Source organism: Eublepharis macularius, chromosome 2 (genome assembly GCF_028583425.1).
Source record: "Eublepharis macularius isolate TG4126 chromosome 2, MPM_Emac_v1.0, whole genome shotgun sequence".
Taxonomy (NCBI): Eukaryota; Metazoa; Chordata; class Lepidosauria; order Squamata; family Eublepharidae; genus Eublepharis; species Eublepharis macularius.
The window spans coordinates 52,686,756-52,706,864 of NC_072791.1; the positions used below are offsets into that span (position 1 = coordinate 52,686,756).

General features: G+C 40.3%; 1 protein-coding gene across 1 annotated transcript in view; it reads right to left on the reverse strand.

The window, feature by feature from the left end:
- NUBPL (NUBP iron-sulfur cluster assembly factor, mitochondrial) overlaps window positions 1-20,109 on the reverse strand; it is a 101,031-nt gene that overhangs the window by 9,374 nt on the left and 71,548 nt on the right. The window contains exons 8-9 of the mRNA XM_054971717.1: window positions 17,014-17,099; window positions 2,080-2,200 (exon numbers count right to left, since the gene is read on the reverse strand). Of these exons, the coding sequence (XP_054827692.1) occupies window positions 2,080-2,200; window positions 17,014-17,099 (207 nt within the window). The remainder of the gene's footprint in view (window positions 1-2,079; window positions 2,201-17,013; window positions 17,100-20,109) is intronic.

Below are 20,109 nucleotides of genomic sequence, written 5' to 3' on the forward strand. Positions count from 1 at the left end.
TGACCTTGGACCAGTTATCCTCTCTCAGCCTCACAGGGTTGTTTTGAGGAAAAAATGGAAGAGAGGCAAACCAAGTACTGCATCATGAGCTCCTTGGAGGAATGGTGGGATAAAATAAAAAAGAATAATCTAGAAGCTGGTCCAAACGCTCCACTGTAGAAAACAAATACCTGCTCACTTTTGCTTCCTTTATACTTTAGCTTAAAGTATACCAAATTTCCTGTACACCCAGTGCAGGTGTATTTTTTTTCTTATGCTGCTGACTAGCTGTTTGCTTCCATCAATACCGGTGCCCATCAGAAGAGAAATGAATCTAGTCTTACTTGTTGGACCCCTAGCCACTAGAGGCTTCTTAATGACTAGGATATCTCAAGGCTGAAGCAAAGTCCTAGGCTATAGTTGTCATTATGGCTTCCAGCAGACAGCTAAGTTAACTCAACTGTGTATTTTTAATTATGAATTTTCTTGGTCTGCTACGTCTGTGCCAGATTTTTGTGAAGTCAACTTCCTGGTTATTAATGAATAAGCTGTATGATCTGATGCCACTATCCCAGTGCATGAAAATTACAAGTATTATCATCTCATCTACCAGTTTAATTAAGGTGTGTTATATTTTATATTTCATTATCAAACATGAAAGTCTTCAACACTGTTCTCCATTCTATCTGTATCGATGACTGAAATGACTTCCACTGTAAGAAGTGAAGCATATTCTCCTGGCCAAGCTGACCAGGTGCTGTCCATCTCAGATATTAGGCATCTTTCCCCAAAGAAGTAACCTGTGTCTACCCTCAGGTGAATTAGTTCAGATGCTGCTTTGAACTCTGAAGAACAGGTCGTGCCCCTACAGGTTCTTTTTGCATGTCCAAATGAGAGTGGTGTGATTTCTGGCAACTCAATGAGAAGCAGGTTATCCACATGTAGTTGTTTCTCTGACAGAATGGGGGGTGGGGGTGGGGGTGGGGGAGAACGTTTCAGTGATTCCATTTTACCACTGCAGACTCCTATTTGGTCCTTATGCTATTTGCTATTCCTGAGAGTGCACTCTTCTTGTAGACAAAACTTCAGGGGGCTCAGGGGGCTACAGCCATGGGGGAACTGGAAAGTTCCTGCTTTGTGAAATCCATGGACAGTTGTATACACACCATTGTGTACTCAGTAATTAATACATAGAAAGAACATTTCCTAGAGCAGTACTTATATTCCACTATTATTCACCAGTTTTGTAACAGTCCACCTTTCTGAACACAATTCCATTAGAAAACATTACAGTAAAGCGGTACATGCAGCCCCACAAAAATCAGTTGAGAAAAGAGCCTGAAATTTCAGCTCCTATATCTGACCAGAAGTACCAATGGAATCTGTGTGCATTAAGGATTTTATTTATTTAATGTCATTGATAGTCTTTCTCACTGAGACTCAAGGTGGATTACACAGTATGAGATTAGTACAATCAGTATCAAGTACATTTCAATACCATATCAAGGACATGTCAGAAACAATACCATAGGGTAAATTGATACAAGTTTAAAAGACATAGTATTAGCAAGAATCCAATACAGAGCAGAAAAAAATACTGAAGCAGAACATAATCAATTCTAGGACTAACATTAAACAACATGTGTATGTTGTATTAGATGAATTTACCATACTAGACAACAATCCACACAGCAAATTTACTATAGTTAAGCATTTGAAGACTATCGGTTGGATCCAGTATAAAATTTCCAGTATAAAATTTCTATTTGTTTTAGAGCTCTTTTGCAAGCAGAAACAAAAGAAAAAGGATGCGGCAGTTACTTGCGTTAAATCAACTTATTGTATCCCCCACTAGTGTTTCTGCTTGAGCAAGATCTTGTGCAACCAATTTCTGTGCACTATAATGTACAGGGAGGGAAGCACAAAGTGTTGCATAAATTGTTGTGCAAGCACTGTGCTAAGTCTGTTTATGTTTCCACTTGTGCATTGCTGGACCCAAGCCCATATATTTCAATTTACAGCAAACAAATAACTCTGAATTGTATTTCACAACATTTCTTCTAACTTCTGTTCATGTGAAGAATTGTTTTAAATCATTACCTAAAACATCCAGACCAAGATCTTCTGCTAGGCTTTTCACACCATCAGTTCCAAAAATATGAGTTTCATGCTTACAATGTGGGCACTGGAAAACACTCATGTTCTGGATAAGACCCAAAACCTGTGGAATTAAAAAAATAGTTTGAAAGATAGTGGTATAAAATTTAAAGCAAAATGATGAAATTCCATCCCATCCTGCAGAACAGTTAAATGGAGTTCCTGTTTTACTTGTAATGAAATTCTTCCTATGTCTACTTTCCCTCTTTGGGATAAGAAACATCCTATGTAAAAATTTGTTTGTTTCATTTTCATCTTTTCTTAACCAGGAAGAAGATTTCAGGCAGGAACAAAGGGTTCCAGTGGTTTATCATGAAAAATAACCCGCTTGCTTTTTAAACAAAATATACCAGTAAGAAGCAAACTGTTTTTATACCAAATTATATACTATACTATTGCTCTGTTTTTCTAATTGTTCAAAAGAGTCTTTCATGAAGGTCATAGACAATGCCTGTGAAATTTTAGTTGGCTTCTATTGCTTGGTACATTGTATGTATCATATAGTTGCAGTGTTTCTCTAATTTCATAATCCAGTTTTGTTTCACCGTTGTTTACATGATACAGTTTTACAGTATGCATTACACTGTTCTTAGCAAGCTGCTCTCTAATTTTGTAGTCCTCTGTTATTGCACCGTTGATTGTTTATATTATACTGATCTCACTGCATTATACTGAGACCTTGAGTCTCAGTGAGAAAAGCAGAATATAAATGAAACAAATACAAAAAATAGGCAGGCAACCCTAATCCCAAATCTGCAGTCGTCTCCCAAAAAAACAGAAACCACCCAAAGCCTCAAGCTAGATCCACTTTGGCCTCCTGCGTCAGGTTCAAAGCTGACAGCTTTCTGAGTCTCTAGTCTCACACATCAAACTCATACCAGACAGATAACTTTCTCAGCCTCTTCCCATTCGTCAGTAAATGTGAGCTGACCATCTAAACAGATGTGGTGATCCGTGCCTTCTCTGCTTAGTCATTAGAATTCATTGTTAATGGCTAAGCCATGCCAAAGCTAAAAGGAAGACTCTGAACAACATGACCCATAATAATAATGTATTTATTATTATTTATTTTATTTATTTATTTTTATTTATTTCAAATTTCTATTCCGCCCTCCCTGCAAGCGGGCTCAGGGCAGACAACAACATATTAAAATACAAAAAAAAAATCATCTACATTAAAACATTGAAACAACAATGTATTAATACACATTTAAAACAGGATGGTGGACAGCCTTCACAGGGAGGGTTAAGATTTTATACACCCCTTTTTTCAGGCTGGCGGAGGCCCAGCCTCAGCCATATGCCTGGTGGAACATCTCTGTCTTGCAGGCCCAGCACAAGGATAGTAGGTCCTGCCAGGCCCTGACTTCAACAGACAGAGCATTCTAGCAGGTGGGAGCCAGGACCAAAAAGGCCCTGGCTCTAGTCAAAGCTAGGAGGGCCTCCTTGGGGCCAGGGACCACCAACAGCTGTTTGTCCTCTCATTGGAGTGTCCTCTGGGGAATATAAGGGGAGAGACGGTCCCGTAGATACGCTGGTCCCAGTCCGCACAGGGCCTTATAGGGCAATACCAAAACCTTGAACCTGATCCGATACTCCACTGGCAACCAATGCAGCTCGCGTAAGAATGGTGTTATATGCGCCTTATTTGGTGCTCTCATAATAACATGCACTGCTGCATTTTGTACTAGCTGTAATCTCCGGGTCAGGCTCAAGGGCAGCCCCGCATAGAGCGAGTTACAGTAATCTAGTCTAGAGATGACCGTTGCTTGGATCACTGTAGTTAAGTCATGGGTTGACATGTAAGGGACAAGTTGCCTGGTCTGCCACAGATGGAAAAAAGAGGACGTGACAAACGCTGTGACCTGTGCCTCCATTTTCAGGGAGGCATCCAAGATCACCCCCAGGCTCTTAACCCTTGGAACTGGCACTAATGGTGCCCCATCGAGGGCTGGGAGCCGGAGTCCTGAACCTAATCCCCTGTGGCTCAAGTACAGGACCTCCGTCTTCGTTGGGTTCAGTTTCAGCCAACTCTGCTTCAACCAACCAGTCACGGCTGCAAAAGCATGTTCCAGGACATCTGGGGCTCAGTCCATCATCCATCATCAGATACAATGGGGTATCATCTGCATATTGATGACATCCAAGTCCAAAACTTCACACCAACTGCGCAAGGGGGCGCATATAGATGTTAAACAATAATGGAGAGCGTATTGCTCCCTGTGGGACCCTGCACACCAAAGGGATGACAATTTCTCCCCAAGCGCCACCCTCTGTCCCCGACCGCGGAGAAAAGAGACAAACCACTGTAAGGCAGTTCACTGGCTTTTATAAAGAAAAGATCTTCAAAAGAACTATGATTTGCTATTCTCTCTGAAACAAGAAGACACATTTATAGATCAAATAACAGAAATAATTATATAAGGCACAGTGACAAAGTATTAAAAGAAATCCTAATGCACTTGTATTAGCTATATCCTTTTAAATGATAAATGGGCTGAATTAACTTACAGAACATGTCAGGAAAGTTGGCTTGACAATGCAGAACACTGATTCTTCCTTCCTTAATGAGGTCAAAGGGGAAAAAATCTAATTATATTTTAATAACCTCTCCAAAAAGTTCTGCAGACTAGGGCTTCACAACAGAAATAACACTTTCTACTTTCCTATTCAAACTATTTGTAATTAAAATGTTCAGTTTACAAAATTTGATGTATAATTATTTAGTTTCATTTATGGGATTGTGGAAGATGACATGGCTCAGTGGTAGAGCATTTGCTTTGCATGCAGATCCCTGGAATCCCCAGTAAAAGGGATCATGTAGTAGGTGATGTGAAAGACCTACTGAGATCCTGAGACTCTGGAGAGCTGCTGCCAGTTAGAGTAGACAATACTGACTTTGATAGACCAACGGTCTGCTTCAGTATGAGGATGCTTCATGTGTTTTTGCCATATATCAAAGGAATCACTGATCAGATGGGAAAGCTTATGAAAAAGCACAGCTTACAAATGGTATTCAGACCCACCCAAAAAATACAACAGATGCTACGATCAGCAAAAGACAGTAGAGACCCCCTCACCTCTGCAGGAGTATACCGTATACCCTGCAGCTGTGGATAAGTTTACATCGGGACCACAAAGCGTAGCATCCAGACAAGAATAAAAGAACATGAAAGACACTGCAGACTTGGCCATCCTGAAAAATCAGCAGTGGCTGAACATAGCCTAACTCAAACAGGACACAGAATCCTATTCCAGGACACTAAAATACTTGACAACACTTCCAACTACTTTGTCAGACTGCACAGGGAAGCCATTGAAATTCACAAGCATAAGCAAAACTTCAACAGGAAAGAAGAAACCTTAAGAATGAACAGAGCATGGTTTCCAGTTCTGAAAAACACCAGGCTAACAAAACACTCTATACCCGACAATAGCCCTGCAGAGAAGATTAGCACATCAAGCACCAATCCATATGCAAAAGAACCTCCTCAGGATACAGTGAAGCCTCCCACCATTAGCATTCCACACCCTGGGAAACTCTTACAGGATGACTCGGCTCAACCCCACCCCTCCTGAGTAGATACAAATGACCTGCCAACATCTTTTCCACACTGTGACACTGAGAGATTTCTGTCTTTTGGTGCTACACCTCTGAAGATGCCAGCCACAGCTGCTGGCGAAACGTCAGGAACTACAATGCCAAGACCACGGCAATACAGCCCGGAAAACCCACAACAACCATCGTTCTCCGGCCGTGAAAGCCTTCGACAATACATGAAGTAATAATGATAATAAGAATAAGAATGACATTTGATTGATATACCGCCCTTCAGGTCAACTTAATGCCCACTCAGAACGGTTTACAAAGTATGTTATCCCCACAACAAACACCCTGTGATGTGGGTGGGGCTGAGAGAGCTCCTAGAAGTTGTGACTAACCCAAGGTCACCCAGCTGGCTTCAAGTGAAGGAGTGAGGAATCAAACCCGGTTCTCCAGATTAAAGTCCCACGCTCTTAACCACTACACCAAACTGGTAGACAGAAATTCTTAACACAGAAACACTTTTTAAATATTAAATGCAATGATATAAACCACACTGGTCTACATTTAGGAGTAGTATTGTGGGTCTAAAATGGTCTGAAGGAAACTGATGTTGCTCACTAGCAGGATGGATGCTTTGTACATATGAGGTGCAAGGACCATATTCAGCACTGCCAGCACTGAAAGGAGCAGGACCTGGAAAGCCTTTCACTGACAACCATGAGAAGCTGCTGTGATGCCCTGTAATGATTTTAAGGGTGTGTGTGTCTTTAAATACTTGGTGTGGTACAGATGAAGAATGAGGGTGAAAGAGAGGGATGAGTGAGTGAGATGATTGGTTGATGACTGAGAGTGTGGGCAGAGTGAACTGCTGTTTTTAGTCACTGAGTAGAGAGAAAAGAGGCTTTTTGATTTAGATAGGCAAGCTGTGTGCAGCCTGAGGGTGTCACTGTCCATGCATTTTCTGAGAGAAATATTGATTCTGGTTTAGACAGGCAAACTGTGTGTGTGTGCCTGAGAGAAAGTCTATGTACATTTGAGTGAGTGAGTGATCTATCTGAAGCAGGCAAACTGTGTGCACCTGAGAAAGTTTATGAACATTTGAGTGACTCAGCCTATATAAAGAAACGTTAAGAATTAAGAATTATCTCTGAAACCATCAAGCTTAAGTAATAGTGTAAAACTGAATAAAATAAAAGTTTATTTTGTTTTTTCCCATCCCAGAGTATATGTTATTCCTATATCCCATTCCTTTCCTCAGGGCCACATAGTCCCATGAAGGAGCCTGACGCTTGGGCACATTATTAAAGGGGAAATTTAAATTAACTATTTTGGAATATAATTCCTGGTGGCAGCAATCTATCCAGAGGGTGTAAGAAGAGGGTTAAAGGCAAAATCTAACTGAAAATAAAGAGGGTTTAACATGCCCCGTAAAATTTATAGACACTCCTTTTTAAGGTGGCATATCTGACTCTCGCCGCCCTTTCACCCTCACAAGGTAGATTACACTAAACAGGAGTGACTGGCCCAAGATTACACAGGAGCTTCATGGAGGAGTGAACCTTGAGTTCTAGTCCAATACTCTATGACATCACACTCATTGTCCAGTGACAGCACCCAGTTAGAGGGGCATTTGGATACCAAAAAAGAGATAACAATTTCCCCAACCTCTGCAGAAAGTGTATTATGTTTTTTTATGAATTGCTGTACATTCCCTTGAGGTTTTTTTTTTAAACAAAACAAAACAGGTAAGCAAATTAAAAGATCCTTAATAAAACTGTGGAAAGTAGTGAAATTAACAAGAGGTTAGGCACTGCTTAGGCAGCCATTGAATACAAATCTGAGCTCCCAAGTTGGCTGCAAAGTACATCAGTAAAACTGATATATTCAAACCAGGAGAAACCCCTTACTAGAGGTGAGGATGATTACTGTTGTCAAATCCCTGGCCAGTTTCAGTCTTACAGTGAATGGATTTCAACTCAGTGTAGGGAGAAATCTTGGCAGTTTCACTTTTACCGCTGTTTTTTTTATAGTCTTTTTGCAGCTGAACCGTTGCAAGAACTCTTGCAAAGTGGCTTCTGGATGCAACAAGTAAGCAGAGTGGAGAATAAACTGCTTTTGTAAGTATGTGCCAAAGTTGTCAGGAAATCCACAGATACATAAGAAACACTGTAAAGTTTCTGTAATGCCAAGCTGTACAATATCATTAATCAAAGGCAACAAAAGGACAGATACTGCACATTTGTACAGGCATTATTTTGCAATTTCCCCCACCTTTTGAAGGCAGCAAAGTAGTACTCTATTATCCTACAATATACCTCATTTGTTAATATTATTAAAATGACATTATCAGCTTTATAATAATCAGCTGATCTTATAAAAAATCTTTTAACATTAATACTAGCTTCCAAATTCCTATATCATTACTTTCCTATCATCTGCTCCTGTTAACAGTTCTATTTATATTTTACAATTTATGAATTCCGTAGCTTTGGGTAGTGGGACATTCAGGTTTGGTGTGCGTGTATATACACATCATGGAATCCATTATGTCCATCTCCAAGTGATTTGTTCCCAATAGCACCGCATACTAAATGTACATTCATTAATAGCGGCAAAACCAGTTTTCATTTAGGATGCAATGCTGGGCCAGGACTTCTCAACAAATGATGCATGTTCTAAGTAGTCCTGGTCTAATTAAAACCTCCAAAAGCAAAAATCAGCAATCAAGTAATAGGAGGGAGGAATTTGGGGCCTTAGCTCACAAACTGATGTATGCACAACAAGATGTCACATACCAACAAGTTGTGATGTCTAGAAAGAGTAAGGATAAACAATGGAGACATTTCCCTAGAGTGTAACAACATGATCAAGGTTACCAACTGCCTGGAGAAAAAATTTATTACTCATCCTTTTATTAGATGCTTAACAGGATGCTATTTATCTCCATGGCACAAAAAGCTTCAGCTGCCCATTCCCACACATTAATCCTCTGTTCCTCAAGGCCTGTTGGCAACCCTAAACATGAGACTGCTTACACAGCCTGTGCTGCTCTGGTTCTGAATATCAGCAGTCAAGCTGTATAGCATATCACTGACAGCAGAGGTTTGGAGCAAGAAATATTTCTACCTCTGCCTCCCATTTTGTATGAAAGCAGAGCCATTGGGGGTGTGACTGAGGGTGAAAGGAGTTAAGAACCGGAGTGCTTTTCCCCAGTTTTAACCAATGCTCTACCACATCGATTTCCGTTTCAAAATAATCAGAGCATGTAAAATCTTGTAACTCTCTCCTGACTAGCTAAGGTCAGGAGGGAATCAGGTATAGACACATACTTCATAATGCACTTCATAATGCAGATCCTTCAAACCCCAATCTCTCCTCTAAAAGATATTGGTCAAGCCAGCCAGTTTTCCCATCCTCTTCCATTTTCCTTGTGGATTTCCTCCTCCCCCGCCCCTTAATGCCGAATAGCCAACTTTTTGTGCCTCTGAGAGCGACAAGCATATTGCATGCTCACTGGACATTTTTTAAAAGGGGGTGGGGGGTTATTATAAACTAATAAGCCTAAATGGAAAATCACTCATGTATACAGCAGCTTTCAATAAGAGGCCCATTTTGCAGTGCTGTTGACTGGCACTGAACTACTACGTTCCCAATTAGGAGAGTTTATCCTTAAAAGGGATATACAAGTGCCCTAGTTCCAGACATTTTATGCACATTACCTTCTTGTAGTCCTTACACTAGTCATGTAAGGTAGGCCAGCGATAACAGCAGCTCCTAACTTCTTGGAAGCACTCTACTGTAAGAGCATTTTACTTATCCTTATGTTGTTGAAATTAATTCACAAGCAATCTAGAAAGACTAAAACTCTAGTTCACTCAGTTGCTAAAGGTATTCATTTTAAAGGGTATGACCACAACAAAAAGCTTCAGGCGGTTTCAAAACTTATAGGACACATTTCAAACAGTTTTTTTTCATACCTGTATTTTGGAAGGGAAAAGCAAATATCAAGGTCAAGCACATATAGAAATTTCACCTTGAGAATGTTGATTTTGAGGACATGATTGAAACATTTTAAATAAATATGGGAATTAAGAAAATGTTTAAAGGACTAGTGAAAGTCGCCAGGGAAAGAGGTTCAAATGTCTAGGTTCCTACTGAATACTGCCTATCGTGTAGATACTGAATTTGGAGAATCCTGGCTGAAGGGAAACATCAAGGGGCATTTTAGGGGACCTACACAGAATTTCAGTAAGTATGTTTCTCCAAGAAGGAGAGATGAAACACTTGTAAGATAAGATGGCTTCTTATCTCAACACAGCCAACCTGGCCACCTGGATCCATGCTATGGTAACATCACGGCTTAACTGCTGTAATGCACTATACACAGGTCTCCCATCCAAGTTAACTAGGAGGCTCCAATTAGTGCAAAGTGCTGCAGCTCGACTGTTATTAGGAGCAAGCAGGAGCATGAACATCACACCCATCCTACAGTCACTCCACTGGCTACCCATCAGTTACCGTGCTCAGTTCAAGGTATTGGTTATTACATACAAAGTTCTTTACAGCTTTTGTCTGGCATACCTATGGGACCGCCTCCCTCCCTATGTTCCTCCATGGCAGCTTCACTCATCTGAACAGGGTCTCCTGCAGGTGCCAGGCTGCACATGGGTGAAATCAACAGCAGCCCGTACACGGGCTTTCTCTGTGGTGGCTCCTATCCTGTGGAATGATGTGCCTGAGGAGGTTGCCCCCACTCTCCTGGCTTTCCACAAACAATGCAAAACCGAACTATTCAAAAAAGCTTTTTACTCAAATGGGAGGGCTGTATTGTAAGGATGGGGTCTCAGATGCTTCGCTAATGAGTTAGGGACTGTACACTTCATTACTATATTGTCTTACATATTATCTGTTGCTTTAAATATGTACTCCTACGTACCACCTGCGCTCCATGTTGTCTAATGTCAGTCCTAGAATTTATTATGTTCTGTTTCAGTATTTTATCTACTCTGTATTGGATTCTTGCTAATGCTATGTCTTTTAAACTTGTATCTATTTACCCTATGGCATTGTTTATGAAAATGTCCTTGTTACTGTATTGAAATGTATTTGATACTGATTGTACTAATCTCGTACTGTGTAATCCGCCTTGAGTCTCAGTGAGAAAGGCGGACTATAAATGACATAAATAAATAAATAATAAAATTGTACCTTTAAGTAGAACTCTACAAATCACAACCCCCTGTGAGCTGTTTCCAAATCAATACCCATAGCAATGGAAAAACCTACAAACCACATATAAATTGGTAGTGCATCTTATAATGCATCTTATCATAACATCTTAAAGACATTCTGAAAGGCTAGAAGAGGGACAAGAGAAAGTATCAGAACTTACTTGAGAACATAAGAGGAGACTAAGTTTTCAGTTCTTGACAGCCACATACTTGGTCTGGGAAGAAGCGGGCAGAGTCAGAGGTGCTTTGACAGTTTTTATTGCAGTCATTCACCTGGCATCACATACATTCCATTTAAAACTGGCTTGTGCATTCAGTGTGAAGGATCATAGTAAAAGCTGCAAAAACACCTCTGGCTGCATGCACCACCTTCTTCCCCATCTGTACATTTTGTTGCCCATGACTAGAATAAAATTGCAATCTTGTGGGGCTGCTTAGATACCAATGATATCAGTAAAATATAATGTCATGAATTAGGCCTACATTTACTATGATTCTTAAGACAGCACCCATTTTTGTTAAAGGGCCATATTGTTAATTAGTACTTTGTATGTTTTCTGTTCCTCACTTTGGCAGCAAAACTTCTATCTTACCATCTCTTGGAATGCTAAAAGGAAGATGGGAAGAGGGCAGAGAAGCTCAACGAATTCTTTGCATCTGTGTTCACTGCAGAAAGCATGGGACATGTACCCACACCACAGCCAAGATTTTCTGGGAGGCTGAAAAACTGAGTCAAATCGAGGTGATAAGAGATGACGTTTTAGACTGATTGGGGAAACTAAAAACCAGTTAAGTCTCAGGGTCCTGATAGTATATACTTGAGAATTCTTATTTAATTCAAATGTGAAACTGCTGGTATATTAATCCATATATGTAACTTATCTCTAAATCAGCTACTGTACCAGAAGACTGGAGAGCAGCAAACATTACACTGATTTTTTAAAAAGGTCCAGAAGGGAACCAGGAAATTAAAGGCTAGTTTGCCTAATGTCTATCTCAGGCAATTTAGTAGAAACTGTAATCAAAGATAGAGTTTTAGGCACATAGAAGAACAAAGCCTGCTACAGGAAAATCAGCATGGCTTCTGCAAAGGCAAGTCCTGCCTCACTAATCTTCTGGAGTTCTCTGAGAAAGCGAACAAGCATGTAGATTACATTGACCTGGTAGACATTACATACTTGGAATTTCTAAAGGCTTTTGACAAGGTTCTTCACCAAAGACTCCTGGGTAAACTTAGCGGTCATGAGATAAGAGGTCAAGTCCTCTTGTAGATTAAAAATTGGTTAAATGACAGGAAGCAGAGAGAAGGAATAAATGGACAGTTCTTCCAATGAAGGGAAATAAGGACTGAAGTCCCACAAGGACTGATATTGGGGCCAGTGCTATTTAATTTATTCATAAATGATCTGGAACTGCGGATGAACAGTATAGTGGCCAAAACTGTAGATGACATGGAACTATTAAGGATGATGAAAACCAAGGCCAAGTGTAAGCGCTCCAGGAGGATCTTCACAAATTGGGTGAGAATGTACTAATGTGGCAAATGATGTTCAGTGTTGGCGTGCAAGGTCATGCACGTCGGAACAAAAAATTCCAACTTCAAATACCCACACTAATGGGGTCTGAACTTGCTGAGACTGAGAGGGAAAGAGACCTTGGGGCAACAGAGGATAGCTCAATGAAAGGGTCAGCTCAGTGAGCCACAGCTGTAAAAAAGGCAAACTCTGTGTTGGGAATGATTGGGAAAGGGATTGAAAATAAAACAGCCAATATTATAATGCCCTTATATAGATTTATGGTGCAGCCTCATTTGGAATACTGCATGAAGTTCTGGTTACCTTATCAAAAAAGAACATTTCAGAGCAGGAAAAAGTATACAAGAGAGCAACCAAGATGTTAGGGGATTATAAGGAAAGGCTGAAGAGTCTGGAACTTTTCAGTTCAGAAAAGAAACAACTAATGGGGGAAATGATAAATGTATAAACTTATGCAAGGGGTAAAGAAAGTAGACACAGATAACTTTTTCTCTCTGCATTTTTGCATTTATTTATATCCCACTTTTCTTCCAAGTTGGGAACTCAAGGTGGCTTAGAACACTGTTCCCGCCTCCTCCATTTTTTCACAACAATGATCCTGTGAGGTAGGCCAGGCTGAGAGTTTGTGACTGGCCCAAGATCACGCAGCGAGCTTCCACAGTAGAAGTGGGAAATTGGAACTGAGTGTCCCAGGATCCCAGTCTGCCACTCTATCCACTACACAATGCTGGATCTCAAAATACTACAACTCAAGGCCATACAATGAAGCTGATGGGCAGCATGAAATACTTCTTTACATGAGTGATTAAGATGTGAAATTCACTGCCAGAGGATGCAGTGATGGCTACATGCACAGACAGCCTTAAAAGGGGATTAGACAGATTCACGAAGGATTGGTCTATCAATGGCTACTAGGCACATGACTAAAGGGAACCTCCAAATTCAGAGGCAGTGAACCTCTGAATACCAGCGCCAGGAGGCAACTTCAGGGGGAAGCCTCAGCCTCTATGTCCTGTTGTTGGTCTTCCAGAGTAACTGGTTGGCCACTGTGTGAGACAGGTTGCTGGACTAGAATGGACCACTGGTCTGATCCAGCAGGGCTCTTCCTATGTTCTTAATGAGTACATTTCTTAGTTCCTGTCAAATTACCAAAAGAAGCTGTTGTATCTCTTTTGATTTATTTAATCACTCATCATTTAAGAGTCCTTAAGTGACTTCTAGAATCCTGTAAACAAAGTATGTGCCTTGCCCTTCCCAGACATAGTCTGAAATATCTGTTTTTCTTGTATGTTCACATTCAGTGTGATTATTTCCTAAAAGTAAACCTGCTTTATTACATTAATGCACCTACTGATATTCCATATACTGAAGCTCACTTGACTACTTTGTTATGCTTTCATTACAGGAAATAAGTTACCTTTACATTTTTATATAAAGAACTGAGGTACACTGAAATGCTGGAAGGACAGGAAATAACTTAATTGTGGCCTATTTGGAATAGTGTAGTTAATAACTAGCATTTTTGTGAGTTTTTGAATATTTAAGACAACTGGTTGCAGCAGATAAAAATCTTGCTTGTCTCTCTCTCACATGCTGTCCAGTAGCAAATCAAAATATTGAAGGTCAAGTATCAAATATTACTGCTTACTGTCAGATCTCAGGTATCAAATGTTATAGCTTGTTAGAGTTCCAACAATAGTAAATACCATTTTATATTTAGTATCAAATGCTGTCAAATCTTTGGTTGCAGCCCCTACGCATAATCCCATTATATCCCTTCGTGACTTGGCAACTACAGATCTGAGAGGTTGCTTCTTTCCATATGTTCTACGTGCCAATTAAAAATTACTTCAAGTGCCTCCTTTGGATCAAGCTGCATGTCATGATGATAATACATATTCATCAGTCTTCTAAAGGGAAGTTATAGAGGCATGGGGCCCCTATTCAAAATAGGGCCACATATGGAAGACGTAGCTTAACCTTTCTACCCCCCGCCTCCCCTCCCCCCACGGCTTTGCTAATCAATATCAGGCTCTCCGTCCGTGCTGCGTTTCATCTTTCAAAGGAAGGAAAAAAGATGGGCAAACAGATTCTGCTGGTTTTTAAGGCCAGAGAACTTGTGCAAGGCTGAAAAAGTTAAACCTGCTCTCCCAGTCCAGCACAATCCCAACCTGAATCAGGGCCCTGCTCAACGATAACTAATCTCAAAAAGATGCTGGGAAGATCCAATTAAAAAGTTGTATTTTCAGAAAGTTTTGATTGATTGACTAATACAATGGTCATTGCCACCATATTTTTATATCTGTTTTTTATGGGTTTACAAGTTTTTGTAAGTTTCCTTGAGCATAAAAGAAGCAGGATAGAAACATTTTAAAATAAATAAATAAGCAACCTTTGCAAAAACATTTCAAAGCACTGCAAAATTACTTGCTCAGGCAGGCTTTTCAACTGCTAGCAAGCTGCTGAGTTCTGAATATACACTATGCTTCAATGAATGTTTGAGTGTATGTGAGTGTTTTAACATCTGGATTTAAGATATGCTTTTGCCACCTGGAGCTTTCTTGCTTGCTTTTTTTTTTTTAAAGATTGGGCAGACCATATACATTTTCAATACTCAAAATACTAGAATGAAAATTTTAGTCATCTTATGCAAAATATTGACTATAAATATTAAATGCTTGCTATTACTTTGCAGATTTTGCAGATTTTGAAAAGAATTTTGGAGATGGTGCTTTAACTTAATCACCACTGCTGATTACATTGTCAAACTGGGCTCCTGCTGTCTGGAGGAGACAAGACAAAACAATAGAGTTCCTCAGGCAGGATTTCTTCCACACGACTGTCTAAAGAGATGATTGATATTATTCTTAATGAAGTTCAATGATACATATGATGAAGAGTAATTGCTCCTTACAGGTAAGCTGAGGCAAAGAATACTAGTTGGTTATACTTCATCATTAGGGCCACCATATTTTTCCATTTTCAGATCAAAAGGAGTCCTTTCTAACTGCCCCTTCAACTGAACTGAGTGCATACACCTGCCACCCCACCTTTATCCTGTTCGCCATCATAGTTTCCCTGACTTACTGCTGCTTTGGTCTTGTTTTTGCCTTATAATTAACTATCAGGCTTTGTTCTTCAAAACAGTCACATCAGCCAGCTGAGTCAATAGAGAATAACATGGTGAATGTGATGAACATTACAGTATTAATTAACGAATCAGGTTCAGCTATAATACATCACTGAGGTCCAACAAAGCTAATTCAGAGTGAGGAAATGCTTCCTGATTTGGCATTGGCAAAGACTTCTGACCATTCTCAAAGAAATCAAAGGGTGGACATTTTGGTTTTTGTGATTTCAGAAAAGGGGACCTTTTGCTCTTTAGAATCTGTCCCATTCAACATTTAGATAAGTACCACAAGACATACATAAATAGAACAGAGAAAGAAACTAAACAAGCAGAGTCAGTACAAATCTCTCTGACTTGTTACAGTTTGAACAATACAGAGGCTACATTGTTTGTATTTTCCATTTTATGATGAGAGATTTCTTTCTCAGGAACATTCTGCTCCAGATATCAATTTCTATGCGTAAATTCTGTACTTTGACTAAGCAGTTTCTGATTAAACAAGTATGATGCACGGCAAAATACAAATACTTACACATCTTCTTTATCTTTGATCTATTTAATTTCATTGCATTTGAAGAATCATATCAAGCTTAACCATTTAGTAGTTCTGCCAAAAGCAGTGATCATCCTGTAGCTTGTTTCTATCAAACCTCTTCAGAATTTTTTTTAAAGATGGATTGTATTCTGCTTCTCTGCTTAGCTAAGTATGGAACACTGTTCCAGTGGAAGAAACTCTTTCACCAAAGGAAGGCTCTTTGAGCTGGGAAAAGGCTCTGTGTTCAGCTCTACAGTGGTAGAGTACAAATCTATCCTATTTGTTAAAGCATGAGCTAAGTCTGAGTCAAGTCAACATTAATGCGTATTTAACTCTCCCCAGCCCTTCCTTGACTCTCCCTCCCTACCATCTATTTTATCTATTGCATATTTGTTACATACACAAGCCTTCTTACTTCCATGATGAGACAAGGCAGTGTATGTGCAGTTCCATAAGATACTGACCAGATCCAGATCTACTGAGCTTCAGCAAACAGTTGCAGCTTATGACTAGAGATGGGCACGGAACAACAACAACAACAAAAACTAACCAGGAGGTTCATAGTTCATGGGTTTCACGAACCACAGAACTGGACCAGTTACGAACCAGTTCGTGGTTCGTGAGGTTTAAATGGCCCTTTCCAGCCCTAACAGCGGCAAAGAAAGGGGCATTTAACAGTTTAAAGGGCCCTTTCCTGCCTTGCAAGCGGCAGGTCCCTTAAACTATCCGCTGGCAGGTGGCAGGGGGGAATTCCACCTCACTGCCTGGCAGCTGATAGTTTAAAGGGACCTGCTGGTGGCAGGGCCCATTACTTTAGGGGGCAGAACTGGTCAACTGGCCACTAGCTGGTCATTCCTGACTCAACATACACCCATGATTTAGGAGTTTCAAATGCTTACAGGCACATTCACTTTTCTGAACATCTCCGCTCCTTTACGGGCATCCAGTAAAGCTATATCCTGAGGAGTAGACACAATCACAGCCCCTAAAAATAGAAAATATGTACATTATCATTACAAACAATGATGTGGTTCTAGTGGAAGAGATAACTAGAATGGAGGAAGGCTTTAAATTGTATCAGTGGAGTGATAGAACCGGGGTAGGAGCCACCCCAGTATTACTATCATTTTAATTACTAGGATATTTTGTTCTCTAAAAGAAAGAGATCCATATATAATAACCTGCATTACAAAAAGCTAATTTCACATATAAACCTAATACATACCTTTTATTCTAGTGCTACATAGTAAAAAACATATCAGATGCAGAACATTAGGTTTTCTGAAACAGCATACTCGGCTTTCAGGAAGGACATAAGAAATTTGGCAGAATAATGTGAGGTGTGTATTTTTTTTTACCAACAACACAGTATGACTAAACTTCAGACAGGAGAAGCAGTCATATGTGGACAACGGGGATGTCTACCATTCCTACAAGACAATGGGTGTGGGAGGCACAGGTGACATTGTATCAGAGCCAGTTTGGTGTAGAGGTTAAGAGCAGCAGGACTCTTTTATTTAGTATAGCTTTTTATATTTTAAACTGTGTTTTTAACCTCTGTTTTTAGCTGTCTAGTTTGTTTATATTTTAATCGCTATTTGTTTTATATTGTAAAAACGGTTATTTTGTTTGTTTACATTTTATACCATAAGTTGCCTTGAGCTCCTTTTTGGTTGACAGGTGGCTAATAAACATCTCTTTATATAAAGACAAGTGTCCTGACTGACTCATTAATGCCCAGCCCAAACCTCTGGACCTAGAAACGTGAAATTAGGGGAGAAAGTTTTGTGATATAGAGGCTCACTAAGAAGGGATTTTAAGAAATTCGCCCCCTAAGGGGGTAAAAAGGGGTAAAATGTGTTTTCCCATAGGGATACAGCTTCCCTGTATGGCTGGCAGGGTGCTCCTCCCCTGCCAACTGCCAACTCAGCCACTCTTCCCTGATTGGGCTAGCTTTCAAGGTTATTTGCATATGTGGCCTGATTGGAGATCAGCCCAACATTCTAAACAGTTGCTAAGGGAGTCACTGAATGTTTCCTGAGGTAAAATGCACCTCCCAGTCTTCCCCTAAAAGTTAACTAGGGTTGCCAATCTTCCTATGGTGTAGGGTTGCCAGCCTCCAGGTGGTGGCTAGAGATCTCCTAGAATTACAACTGATCTCCAGGTGACAGATCAGTTCCCCTGGAGAAAATGGCTGCTTTGGAGAGTGGACTCTATGGTATTATACCATTCTGAGGCCCCTCATCTCCCGAAATCCCACTCTATCCAGGATCCACCCCCATAATCTCTAAAAAATTCCCAACCTGGACCTGTGAGGCCTGCCTGCTTGCATCCTCCTCTCTCTCTGATGGGTCAGCTGTGGAACTCTGTGTTCTGAGGTAAAAATCAGGTAGGGGGGGCTCCAGTAATGCTGCTCCAGAACCTCAGCCCACCCAAACTCTGCAATGGCACCAGACTACAAGTGAAAGACCTCCATAGGAACATCATCGAGTCCACATTGTTCACTACAAGTGTCCTGACTGATTCATCAACGCCCAGCCCAAATCCCTGGACCTAGAAATGTGAAATTTGAGGAAAATATTCCTTTCATGATGTAAGCACCCACTAAGAAGGGATTTTAAGAAATTCACCCCCTAAGGGGATAAAAAGGGGTCAAATGTGCTTTCCCCAAAGGGATACAGCTTCCCTGTGTGGCTGGCAGGCTGATGCCTGCTTGCACCCCCGCCCATTGCCAGCTCGGCCACTCTTCCCTGATTGGGCCTCACAACATCCCACACCTCATCTCCTGCCTTGTCCCCCGCCCCCCGTCCCGAGACAGGTGGAACACAAAGGTCATTTGCATATGCGGCCTGATTGGTCCTTACCCTCCACATTCTAAACAGTATGCAGTTGCTATAGGGAGTCATTGAATGTGTCCTGACGTCAAATGCATCTCCCAGTCTTCCCCTGAAAGTTCACCAGGGTTGCCAACTCAAAAACAACAACAACATACAACCTCCAAAATATTACATACCGATAAGTATTATAATTGGATTTAAAGTGGTTAAATACTGTAGCGAAGCACAGGTATCAAGCTAGTTTTAAATAAATAAATACAGTGGCCTGGAAGTATCCATATAGGAAGCTGGTGCACAAGAATGGCCTGCTTCATGAGGTAGTAGTTAGGGAGTGAATTGGAAAGGTATTTTTAAACTGATGACAATCTAGTCTATGTCAAATATAACCAGCATGATTCTCATTATATTTGATACAAACCACACTTTTGCATAATTCTTTAAACTGTAGGCCCAAGCTACTTACTAACTTTGAAATTATTCTTCCAGTACTATTCCATCATCCTCAGTGAAATTCTGAAACCAAAGCTTCCTTATTTTCTTCAATTATATTTCTTTAGAGCAATGCCTCCTCCAAAACCCACACAGAGAAACCCCATTATATACAGGATCAACATTCTCTCTGCTATGACTAAATTACCCTCTCCCATCTCTAACACACATTTATGCACTCCTAGTAAAAAGATTTCTTTTTCAAATTTTCAGCCATCTCACTGAGAAACAAAAATCAAACTGTTCTCCCCCAAGCACTGTTGCCTTTGCAGGATTAATAGGATTGATAAGTATGAAATTATTTTGATCTTTAAAATCAGCAAATGTGACTGAAATTCACTGGAGAAGCAGCGCTACTTAAGAAGAATGTATAATTTTTCCCCCTAATCACTTCTCAGAGATGAACTATATTAAGGATGATTGAATGAACAAGACACTGCATGGATCATGCCTCTTTTGACATGTACCAATGTTGGCTCGCACTTCTGTATGCAGCAATTCATGCCTCTGCCTTCAACAGATAAAAGCCACTGTTAGTTTTATTTATACAGAACTCTCCCCAAAAACCATTAGACTGAAAACAGTTATTACTGTACATCTGCATCACTTAAGGCACAGAATTCTCCACTGTCTTCACTGTAAGATTCTCAGTAATATTTAATCTGGATC